The sequence below is a fragment of the Myxocyprinus asiaticus genome, chromosome 22, assembly GCF_019703515.2.
Source record: "Myxocyprinus asiaticus isolate MX2 ecotype Aquarium Trade chromosome 22, UBuf_Myxa_2, whole genome shotgun sequence".
In the NCBI taxonomy this organism is placed as follows: Eukaryota; Metazoa; Chordata; class Actinopteri; order Cypriniformes; family Catostomidae; genus Myxocyprinus; species Myxocyprinus asiaticus.
In genome coordinates, this window is record NC_059365.1 from 10296849 (window position 1) to 10309933 (window position 13085).

The 13085-nt window shown below is 40.0% G+C and overlaps 1 protein-coding gene across 3 annotated transcripts in view; it reads left to right on the forward strand.

Annotated features, from left to right (window-relative positions):
* LOC127412705 (C-terminal-binding protein 1-like) overlaps positions 1 to 13085 on the forward strand; it is a 47881-nt gene that overhangs the window by 29429 nt on the left and 5367 nt on the right. For all 3 annotated transcript variants that reach the window (XM_051649290.1, XM_051649289.1, XM_051649291.1), the window contains exons 3-6: positions 6569 to 6713; positions 6810 to 7016; positions 7275 to 7489; positions 7592 to 7722. In XM_051649290.1, coding sequence (XP_051505250.1) covers positions 6569 to 6713; positions 6810 to 7016; positions 7275 to 7489; positions 7592 to 7722 — 698 coding nt within the window. The remainder of the gene's footprint in view (positions 1 to 6568; positions 6714 to 6809; positions 7017 to 7274; positions 7490 to 7591; positions 7723 to 13085) is intronic.

Consider the following 13085-nt stretch of genomic DNA (forward strand, 5'->3'; position numbering starts at 1 on the left):
TAGAAACGGCCTTCCAGCCGGGTGCCTTCCAGTGGCCCAAACAGGGAATTAAGTATTTGGGAATTTTATTCCCAGCAAATTTGTCTGATTTATTCTGAGTTAATTTTGATCCCTTAATAAGAAGGTTTTCGAATGATGTGGACAGGTGGGCTTCATTACACTTATCGATGATTGGGAAGGTTAATGTTATTAAAATGAATTGTATTCCAAAATTTAACTACCTGCTACAATCTCTCCCTGTAGATGTCCCCCTCTCTTATTTCAAGGAATTTGATAGCATAGCGAAGTCCTTCATTATGGTAAGCGCCCCAGGTTAAATTTCAGTAAGTTACATAGGCCGATTGACAAAGGTGGGTTAGGCCTACCCAAGATTTTATTTTATTATTATGCATTCAGTCTCAGACATTTGGTTCATTGGTCGCTTCCACCTGAGAGAGCTCCTCCCTGGTTTTGTATTGAAAAGGAAGTTCTTGCCCCTATCTCGCCACTGCAAAGCCTTTCGATTAAACTAGCTGGAGAGGTTAAGTCGCACCCCGTTATTTTGCATTTGCACTCGATATGGACAAAAGTGTCCAGAGTGTTTAATTTGGATATTTATTTAAACGTACCCTCGAGCATATGGCTGAACCCTAAACTATGTATTAATAAGTCCCCTTTTTGTTGGTCAGATTGGATTGTGAGGGGGGTTAATACACTTGGTGACCTGTATGAGGGTGGAGTATTGAGATCTTTTGAAAATTTGATTCAATATTTTGGGATTCCCAGATCTCAATTTTATAAGTATTTACAGCTGCGCCACCTGCTTTGCTCTGTTTTGGGAGTAGCATACACCCCCCTATAGCGGCAGATACCCTGGAAGTGGTGATTGCTGCTTTTGGGAAGGGTCATGAGGCATCAGTGTATTACTCCCTGTTAATTCAGAGTCTGGGGGACGGAGCTTTAAATTCACTCAAAAGATTATGGGAGGAAGATTTAAATTTGTTATTGGAGGAGGAAGTGTGGGCAAGGATTCTAAAAAAAACATAAAGTCTGCATCTAGAGATGCAAGGGTTCGCCTTATGCAATTTAAGATTTTACATAGATTTTATTGGACCCCCTCTAGATTGTATAGGCTTGGTCTTAAGGACACACCCATCTGCTGGCGATGCCATACTGAAGATGGAGACACCATCCATGTTTTTTGGGGGTGCCTTAAGATCCTAGAATTTTGGCTGAAAGTGCAAAGTTTTGTGTGTGATGTGTTGGGCACTCAGGACTCGTTCTGCCCCAGACTCTGTATTTTGGGAGATAGGGAGGTCATGGATTTGGTAGATAAGTACATGAAGGACTGGGTTTTGACCAGTGTGATGATTGGTAGGCAGGTTATTTTGAGGAGTTGGAAGTCGGATGGAGCACCCTCGTTCCCGGAGTGGTGCGCAGAGATGGGGAGGGTGGCTGCCTTCGAGGAGGGGTCGAGCATTAGGATGGGGGTTAGGGAATCGTACAATAAGAAATGGGGCAATTATTTAGCATTTTTGAGGGAATCTCGAGGTGGGGCAGTGGAGGGAGTAATTAGAGTTTAGTTTTTTTTTTTTTTTTTTTTTTATCATACTTGATTATTGTATGTAATTTTATGTTGTTGTTTTAGTTTTCTGTGTGTGTGTGTCTATATTCTGTTGACCACAGGGGTGTTCATGGGGGGGTCAGGGTGGGTTGAGAGTTTGGTAGGGGGAGGGGATATAGTGGGGGTTTAATGTTTAAAGTGTTTGATTCATTCATTGTATAGATGTTGCTATATTTTTTGTAATAAATTATGAATCAATAAAAATGTTAATAACAAAAAAATAAAAATGCCCTCCTGGAGCATCCTTTCAATCTCCACTCTAATAACATATTTTTTCAGGGGTGAGACTCGATACGCTTTAATCCTGATTGGGACATCATCTGTGTATATGATGTGGTGTGTTGTATGGTTTGTTCTTCCCAGTTTGTCTGAACAGACAGTTGACCATGCATGGAAGATATGTTGTAACTCTAGAGGATGGCTCATTATTATGTCACTATGTATTGTGGCTGATGTTAGGGCATCAGGTTTTTCAGGTTTCTCTAGAGGTAAAGCCAGAGCTGTCCCCAAAGTGGCTGTTGGAGGAAAGGGAAGACATTAGTCAATCATAAGTCCATAGCTCTTTTCTGCCATGTTCAGCTGCACGCCTGTTCGACTTAGGAAGTCTAGACCAAGGATGAGGGGAAAAGCTAGCTGTTTGTCAGACATGGTGTATGTGTCCACTGTCCACACAAGTCCATGCCATTCGTACAACATAGAGACATTGCCTTCTGATGTGTGTGCCTTTTCATCTGTTAATACAAATGTCCTGTTTGAACTCTTCTGGAGGTTCTCACTAGGCTTCGCCAGGGTTTCCCACAGTTGCTTTTGCATTACGGTGTAGGTGGAACCGGTGTCAACAATGGCTTCCACCTGGAATCTACAAACTCCAATGATAACCTTGAGCAGTGGAGGAGTAGTAGACTGTACTAGGGACACATGGTGAGTTTGAGTACCAGGGGTTTTAGTGGTAATGTTATGGCTAGCTGGGGTACTCCTTCTCCCTCTTTCATGGGCTTTGAGTTGGTTGACTTTGGCCCAGTAGACTTTCTTTGAGTTCAGGTCTCTTCGACCATGGATCCCACCTTTACCAGCTGTTCTACATTATCCACTGCGCACCTCAGACTGCCTGCCAGGGAATGGTTACAACTGTTCAAGATTCGCTTCACCACTTCAACTTCTGGGAGGTCTGCCTTCCACTTCAAGCACATTGGTCTGTAGTCATAGGCAAAGTCCCAGATGCATTGGTCTGGGCCCTGAACCATGACTTGGTCTTCTACCTCAGTGAGGTAGTCAATAGGGAGAAAAGCTGCCATAAATTCACATTTCTCAGACTCCAGCACATCACATGTTTCTCTCTTTTCTCCAAAAGTGGGGAATTCTAAGTTAATTGGATGTTTGGGTAAGATGCATATGGAATGGATACATTTTGGTTGGCAGTGTCAGAAATGGTGTGACTGAAAGTGAATTGTGATACTGGGGTTCTTTTTTTTCTGATGCGGGCAATTTGCTTTTTCCAATGCTCATCCCTTCTCTGGAGACAGCTTACGACTTCCTGTTCTAGATGAGCTAAAGATATTTGCATTGATGTTTCAAGATCTGTAAATTGCTGTTCACTGGATTCTCTTGAGTCCAGCTTCTCTATTTACAGAACTTTCTTTGGATGATATGAAGTCGTTTTTTTAGGGAATTTACCCCAGTCTGCAATGTTTGGACAGTTTGAGTGAGACTTGATACTTCTGATCCAAGATTTTCAATCATACTTCCAACAGGGTTCAGAACTGGAGGCTCATCTTCTTCACTCTCCTCAGCTTGGCTATCAATATACATATCACTCAACAGTGAACTGACTTCAGTCACTGGAACTGGATTTCTGTAAGTATATCCAAGAGCAGGAATGAAGGGAAGGGACTCTGCACCACCCACCGTATCAGGAAAAGTATTAGGGGTTAATTCAGCCTGATCCCTAACATTATCAGAGGCAACATTATCCATAGTGTTTGAGGAATCTGTTTTAGCAATTTGTAATGTGAAATGAAACAATGCACTAACAGTATTTTCACAGAAATCTCCCCGTACGGGCCACCAGCTGTAACAAATTGGGCTTACCCTTATCAATAAACTCAATAGTTACCTCAAATGTTCGGAGAATCTGGGGAAGTGCAAACAGTTCCAAATTGTTCAAACTTAGTAAACACAACACATGAGGCAGCACATAAGTAAATAGCCCTAATGTGGCAGTCACAATGTGGTAATTCTGTTTATGTGCGTATTACCCATTAAAATAATCCAGAATTTGATGTTATTAGATTGTCAAGATTGTTTAACTGATTAAACATTTTAAGTCCTTGGTTTGTAAAGTTGTACATTGAAGTTCTATCTTGTTTTTGGTTATCATTAGAAAGCTAAATATGTTGCAGGCATACAGTGTTGGTCATAGTACCTTTTCTGAAAAATCCACAGAGCTCAAGTCTTTCTGATCGTATTTAAATTGATAACTAAAGTGCGTATGTGTAGTTATCTATTTAAAAATATAAACAATGAATCTCATGAAGTTAGTCAAGAACATGTCCAGGTCATTTTAATAAAAAATATAAAATATTTCTAAATACTTACAGGACCAGGTGTGAAGTGTTTTACTTTTGAGTTTTTCATTTGATTAATTCAAGCATTTACAGTATACAGTGGTACACACTTTTTTGATTTATATTTTATTTCAAATTAGCTTAAAATAAATTCAGTCTAACAAATACTTCTATGATGCATAAATACTTCACAATTAAATCTGTGCGTTATTGTTATAAAAATAAAGTCAGATTGCAAAAATATTAATAGTCCTAAAATAGGCATTACATTTATGCAAAATATATTTAAAAAAAAATATTTTTTTATTTTGTTAAATATGACCCATGCATGTTCTTCATGGACAGGCTTTGTGAGACTCAACTATAAAATTTAATGGCTACCCAGATGTAACTGTGGAACCTGGAAAATGAAGTGAATTTCAATGCACGGTTTAATCTTATTGAGCAAGGTGGAATTGGCTCAACCCTGAAATGCTGCTTATATTAATATTCATGAAATAACGTACACTGTACGCATTAGAAAACTACAAAATTTTGCCCTTGATAAATAATAACTGGTGTGGATTGTATTATACTTTGATACTTCAAAACAGAATAAATTTCATTGGAACATTAACACCAATTGTTCTGCTGTAAATAAATTTTAATCTAGATCTTTATGAAACGATAATACCACTGTGGATTTTCTTTGCATAGACTCACTTTAATTGCCATACTTTCACTTGGAAAAGAAAAAATTGGTTTCAACTCATCCCTCACTTTGATAAAACAAAACAAAAATGTGTTGCCCATTACCTGCTACAAGTTACAGGTCTATGTGGCAAACATACAACGATTTCGGTATTGACGACGGTTTGTTTTAAGTCAAATTTCTTTTCTGTTGTAATTTGACGCCTTGTCAAAGATGCTGTTGTTAGACCTTAACTTATATTGAACCAAGAACTACTAGCATTAATATTTTTAGTGGTGGTGGTTTTAATGGGAGATGCTATTCTCAAATTAATTGAGATGATAACTTCTTAGAGAGCGTTGTAGTCTTTTTATGCGCTGTTGTTATCACAGTCTTGGTGAGTCCGGCAGTTTGTTTCATTTGTGTTTCCATTCTCATTAGTGTTTATGTTTCCATGGGAAACCTAATCATTTCCATGGGAACGCTGATCATGCCAACTTTCAGCGGACGAGCGGCACCTGATCGTGATTTGTTTTCTGCCTATATTTACCCCACTCTGTTTCGTGTTCATTGCTAGATTGTTTTTGTGTGTTTAGTTACTCACCACTCTCTCTCTGCCCTAGTCGGTTCTGTTTCGTGTTTTCTATATTGGTTGCCAGTCTTCGCCATAGTACCTGGATTGTTGTTACCATCCTGTTGGTTGCATCGCTCACCTTGACGCTTCCTGTTGGTCGCCTCGCCTTGAGTATTCCTCATCGGTTACCTTTCTACACTGGATCTGCTCTTCAGACTGCACCGACGCAAACAAACCTACGAACACACTATCTTCCAGGGGATTCCTCGCTGATCTGCACTCCACACTACCACAACGCACACAAGCCTACAAATACACTCTCCATCTCCATGCTGCAGTCGGTGCCCGGTTCCCCTCACGCTTCGCCAGCTCTGCTGTTTTATATTCAATAAATTCTGTTACTTTGCCTCCGCACTTGGATCTCTGGTCTCATCCTTCTGACAGTTGTTAGAGAAAATCGCTGCATCAACAATACATTTCAAGACAATCACAGTCAGACATAAAATCCTCTGCTGTAAGTCATATTCCTGTATTTCTGAGGTGCTTTGGAGAGATTAAAGTCTTTTGCTGATTCTGTTTGACACTGCAAAATAAATAGTTGCAGTAAAAATGTTTAAACTGCTTGATGTCTTGCACTACTGTAGATATGTACCCGCAATATTATCTTCCAGTTCTGCGCTTTTAAATATGCAGCGAGGATCACCCTGAAGCACTCCGGTTACATTGAAGCATGTCATTCTGCACTCAGGATTCGAATAAGTGGTTTTGTATCATATTGGAGCCTTTCTTATTTTTCTCCCTTTGATTGTTTTGTGCAATAAGATATTATAGTTATTTAGCCTATTGATTTGTTGAATATCTTTTAGTCACCATGTTGAAGTGCTGCACTTAGCGTTCATATTTCCCTCTTAAACGCATCTGATCGGGGTCACGTGAACATAAAGGAGCCTAATTATACATTATTATCCTTGACTCGACTAGTCGTTCAAATGCAAATTGCTAGATTTGCACATCCCTAATATGAATACACAAATAGTTTAATATAAATATTGATACAGGATCTAAAGTATCAATACAATATCATGAGAAAAAGTATTTGATTGTATCGACACTGCCGTATTGCACAGACTCATTGAACTCTCTGTACTTTCTCTCAGGTATTAAATGAAGCAGTGGGTGCTCTCATGTACCACACCATCACCCTGATGAGGGAAGACTTGGAAAAGTTCAAAGCACTTCGTATAATTGTCCGCATTGGGAGCGGTTTTGATAATATAGACATAAAGTCTGCTGGCGACTTGGGTAATGAAGTTCACATTTTTACACACTGGATACAAGAATGGATGTGTGTTTTTTGCTTTTCTGAAGAGTCTGACTGTAACCCATCCTCACCTGTAGGTATAGCCGTCTGTAACATGCCAGCAGCTTCAGTGGAGGAGACCGCAGACTCCACCATGTGCCACATCCTCAACCTGTACCGACGCACCACCTGGTTACACCAGGCTCTCCGGGAGGGCACTCGCGTCCAGAGTGTGGAGCAAATCCGTGAAGTCGCATCTGGGGCAGCCCGAATCAGAGGAGAGACACTGGGGATCATTGGTCTAGGTGTGTAGAAAAAGTAACACAGCTTTGTACCATTATGCATGGAATGCTTATGTTTTGTTGCAGGGTAGTCATCATATTATAATTGGTGAATCTCATAAGTTTGCCATGACATGCCTACAGTGACTAGGGCTGGATCAGGATGATCAACTAGTGGACCAGTAGTCCAATAACCAAATAGTTGACGAGTGAGTTTATCTAGATTTTTTTCTTTAGAATCCTGAAGGCTCTCCATTCATGAAGTGATATGTCTGGTCTCAGGGCGTGTTGGACAGGCGGTGGCTCTGAGAGCCAAAGCGTTCGGCTTTAACGTGATCTTCTACGATCCATACCTGTCTGACGGGATGGAGAGAGCCCTGGGGCTGCAGAGAGTCAACACCTTACAGGACCTGCTCTTCCACAGTGACTGCGTCACCCTGCACTGCAGTCTGAATGAGCACAACCACCATCTCATCAATGACTTCACCATCAAACAGGTGTTACACACACACTCAAGCATAAATAAGAACTTGAATGCAAATGTCACCACATGTTTGTATTTATAACACTGTATGGTCATTATTTGTTGTTGATTGTAGATGCGTCAAGGCGCATTTTTAGTGAACACTGCGCGTGGAGGTCTGGTGGATGAGAAAGCTCTGGCCCAGGCTCTAAAAGAGGGAAGAATACGGGGAGCAGCACTGGACGTCCATGAGACAGAGCCCTTCAGGTAAACGAAGACATGTTTCAGAAGTGTAGAATGTAAAGGGTCGTTCACACTGACAGATTTGAAACGACAAAGTCAGTAGAAGTCATTCATTTTCAGTGAGAGTTGCCGATTGCAATGTGGGTGTGTCCAGTGACGCAAAGTTGAGAAAAGTTTAACTGTGTGTAAAAGAGCAGTGATGCGATGCGGAAAATACCAATGGGACTGAAGACAGAAGAGTTCATGTGATCCACCTATTGTAAGATAATGTAACTTTTAGCAATTCACAGTTATTTATATACAGTGTATATACAGTATATAAACATATATATATATATATATATATATATATATATATATATATATATATATACACTGGCGGCCAAAAGTTTTGAATAATGTACAGATTTTGCTGTTTTGTAAGGCAGTTGGTACTTTAATTCACCAAAGTGGCATTCAACTGATCACAGTATAGTCAGGACATTACTGATGTAAAAAAACAGCATCATCACTATTTGAAAAAAGTTATTTTTGATCAAATCTAGACAGGCCCCATTTCCAGCAGCAATCACTCCAACACCTTATCCTTGAGTAATCATGCTAAATTGCTAATTTGGTACTAGAAAATCACTTGCCATTATTATCAAAGACAGTTGAAAGCTATTTTGTTCGTAAAATGAAGCTTAACATTGTCTTTGTGTTTGTTTTTGAGTTGCCACAGTATGCAATAGACTGGCATGTCTTAAGGACAATATTAGGTCAAATCTGGCAAAAAAGAAACAGCATTCTCTAGAAACTCATCAGTCAATCATTGTTTTGAGGAATGAAGGCTATACAATGCTTGAAACTGCCAGAAAACTGAAGATTTCATACAAAGGTGTACACTACAGTCTTCAAAGACAATGGACAACTAGCTCTAACAAGGACAGAAAGAGATGTGGAAGGCCAGATGTACAACTAAACAAGAAAATAAGTACATTAGAGTACATTTCATAGTTTGAGAAATAGACACCTCACATGTCCTCAGCTGACAGCTTCGCTGAATTCAACCCGCTCAACACCAGTTTCATGTACAACAGTAAAGAGAAGACTCAGGTGTTCAGGCCTTATGGGAAGAATTGTAAAGAAAAAGCCACTTTTGAAACAGAAAAACAAAAAGAAAAGGTTAGAGTGGGCAAAGAAACACAGACATTGGACAACAGATATTTGGAAAAGAGTGTTATAGATCTTAACCCCATTGTGCTTTTGTGGGATCAGCTAGACTGTAAGGTGTGTGAGAAGTGCCCGACAAGACAGCCACATCTATGGCAAGTGCTACAGGAAGCGTGGGGTGAAATTTCACCTGAGTATCTGGACAAACTGACAGCTAGAATGCCAAGGATCTGCAAAGCTGTCATTGCTGCACGTGGAGGATTTTTGATGAGAAGTAGTTTAAGAAGTTCTGAATATTTTTTTCATATTGTAATAGTAATTTTTCACGTTATTAATGTCCTGACTATACATTGTGATCAGTTGAATGCCACTTTGGTGAATAAAAGTACCAATTTCTTTCCATATATACAGTTGAAGTCAGAAGTTTACATACACTTAGGCTGAAGTCATTAAAACTAATTTTTTAACATCTCCACAGATTTAATATTAGCAAACTATAGTTATGGCAAGTTGTTTAGGACGTCTACTTTGTGCATGATACGAGTAATTTGTCCAACAATTGTTTACAGACAGATTGTTTCACTTTTAATTGACTCTATCACAATTCCAGTGGGTCAGAAGTTTACATACACCAAACTGTGCCTTTAAGCAGCTTGGAAAATTCCAGAAAATTATGTCAAACCTTTAGACAGTTAGCCAATTAGCTTCTGAAAGGAGGTGTACTGAATTGGAGGTGTACCTGTGGATGTATTTTAAGGCCTAACTTCAAACTCAGAGCCTCTTTGCTTGACATCATGGGAAAATCAAAAGAAATCAGCCAAGACCTCAGAAAAAAAAATTGTGGACCTTCACAAGTCTGGTTCATCCTTGGGAGTAATTTCCAAACACCTGAGGGTACCACGTTCATCTGTACAAATAATAGTACGCAAGTATAAACACCATGGGACCACACAGCCATCATACTGCTCAGGAAGGAGACGCATTCTGTCTCCTAGAGATGAACGTAGTTTGGTGCGAAAAGTGCAAATCAATCCCAGAACAACAGCAAAGGACCTTGTGAAGATGCTGGAGGAAACGGGTAGACAAGTATCAATATCCACATAAAAATGAGTCCTATATCGAAATAACCTGAAAGGCTGCTCAGCAAGGAAGAAGCCAATGCTGCAAAACTGCCATAAAAAGCCAGACTACAGTTTGCAAGTGCACATGGGGACAAAGATCTTACTTCTTGGAGAAATGTCCTCTGGTCTGGTGACACAATTTGAACATTTTGGCCATAATGTCCATCATTATGTTTGGAGGAAAAAGGGTGAGGCTTGCAAGCCGAAGAACACCATCCCAACCGTGAGGCATGGAGGTGGCAGTATTATGTTGTTGGGGTGCTTTGCTGCAGGAGGGACTGGTGCACTTCACAAAATAGATGGCATCATGAGGAAGGAAAATTATGTGGATATATTGAAGCAACATCTCAAGACATCAGCCACGAAGTTAAAGCTTGGTCGCAAATGGGTCTTCCAAATGGACAATAACCCCAAGCATGCCTCCAAATTTGTGGCAAAATGGCTTACAGTGGCCATCACAAAACCCTGACCTAAATCCGATAGAAAATTTGTGGGCAGAACTGAAAGCGTGTGCGAGCAAGGAGGCCTACAAACCTGACTCAGTTACACCAGTTCTGTCTGGAGGAATGGGCCAAAATTCCAGCAACTTATTGTGAGAAGCTTGTAGAAAGCTACCCAAAACGTTTGACCCAAGTTAAACAATTTAAAGGCAATGCTACCAAATACTAACAAAGTTTATGTAAATTTCTGACCCACTGGGACTGTTATGAAAGAAATAAAAGCTGAAATAAATAATTCTCTCTACTATTATTCTGAGATTTCACATTCTTAAAATAAAGTAGTGATCCTAACTGACCTAAGACAGGGAATGTTTTCTACAATTAAATGTCATGAATTGTGAAAAACTGAGTTTAAATGTATTTGGTTACGGTGTAAGTAAACTTCTGACTTCAACTGTATATATATTATACACTCACTGAGCACTTTATTAGGAACACCTGTACAGCTTCTTAGTCATGCGATTATCTAATCAGCCAATCGTGTGGCAGCAGTGCAATGCATAAAATCATGCATATATGGGTCAGGAGCTTCAGTTAATGTTCACATCAACCATCAGTATGGGGAATAAATGTGATCTCAGTGATTTCAACTGTGGCATGATTGTTGGTGCCAGACGGGCTGGTTTGAGTATTTCTGTAACTGCTGATCCCTGGGATTTTCACGAATGTTGAATGTTGAATCAGTCCGAATGGTGCTAAAAACAAAAAACATCCAGTGAGCAGCAGTTCTGCAGATGGAAACACCTTGTTTTTATTAACAATTTTTATTGATTCCATTCATAAGACAAACAAACACAACATAAAATATGGAATCAATTATATACATTAAACCCCTTCCCCCGAACAATTCTTGGATCTTAACACATCCCCAAAAAACATGGGTTGTTTCCCCATCTTCTGATTGGCATCGCCAGAAGGTGGGTGTGTCTTTAAGACCAAGCTTATACAATCTAGAGAGGGTCCAATAGAATCAATGTAAAATCTTAAATTGCATCAGATGCACCCTTGCATCTCTAGATGTAGACTTGATGTTTTTTTAGAATCCTAGCCCCCACTCCCTCCTCCAATACCAAGTTTAAATCTCTCTTATCTCTTAAGAGAAGTTGAAGCTCTGTCCCCCAGACTCTGAATTAACGGAGTATTACACTGATGCCTCTTGACCTTTTCCAAAAGCAGTAATCACCACTTCCAGAGTATCTGCCGCTTTAGGGGGGTGTATGCTACTCCCAAAAATAGTACAAAGCAGGTGGCACAGCTGTAAATACCTAAAGAACTGAGATCTGGGAATCCTAAAATGCTGAACCATATTTTCAAAGGATCTCAACACTCCACTCTCCTATAGGTCACCGAGCATATTAACCTCCCTCACAATCCACTCTGACCAGCAGAAAAGGGACTTATTAATACATAATTTTGGGTTCAGCCATTTGCTCGAGGCAACATTTAAATAAATGTCCGAATTAAACACTCTGGACACTTTTGTCCATACCGCGTGCAAATGCGAGATAACGGGGTGTAACTTAACTTCTCCGGTTAGTTTAATAGAAAGGCTTTGCATTGGCTTCCTGTTCAATACAAAACCAGGGAGGGGCTCTCTCAGTTGGAAGCGACCAATGAACCAAATGTCTGAGACCGAATGCATAATAATAAAACAAAATCTTGGGGTAGGCCTAGCCCACCTTTGTCAGTCGGCCTATGTAATTTATTGAAATGTAATCTGGGACGATTACCATTCCAAATGAAGGACTTCCCTATGCTATCAAATTGCTTGAAATAAGAGAGGGGGACATCTACAGGGAGAGATTGTAGCAGGTAGTTGAATTTTGGAATACAATTAATTGTAATAACATTAACCTTCCCAATCATAGATAAATGTAATGAAGCCCACCTGCCCACATCACTCGAAAACCTTTTTATTAAGGGGTCAAAATTAACTCTGACTAAATCACACAAATTTACTGGAAATAAAATGCCCAAATACTTAATTCCCTGTTTGGGCACCTGGAACGCACCTGGCTGAAAAGCCGTTAGTGGCCAGTATGCTGTCCGAGCCAAAGCTTTGGATTTAGACCAGTTGACTCCTGAGAATTTAGAAAAGGAATTAGTAATTCTGTGGAGGCAAGGCATAGATCTAGTGGGGTCGGAAAAGAATAATAAAATATAATCTGCGTGAAGCAAAAGCTTATGCTTCCTTTCTTATCGCAGCTGCTAATGGTTTCAGGGCAAGACAGAACAATAATGGGGAAAGAGGGCAACCCTGTTGGTTGCCCCTATCCAGAGTAAAATAATCTGAAATCACCACCAGCAGATTTCACTGAGGGAATGGTAGAAAAAGACTCTCTCTGCTTTATATATCTAGCCAAAAGCTTCCCTTCTTTGTCCCCCAACTCAAAAATGACTGTCTTGCCCTGAATAGCCAAAACTCCACCTTCCGCGACAAAATAGTATTATATCTGTATTTCAATTGGGTCAATTCTCTGAGGCCATCAGACAACATTCGACGCTTCGGCTCTGCCTTGGCACTTTTAATATTCCCTTCCAACTCCACGAGTTCTCGTGCTTTGGATTTTTTGATGAATGAGGCATACTGTATGATCCAACCCCTAAAAACCGT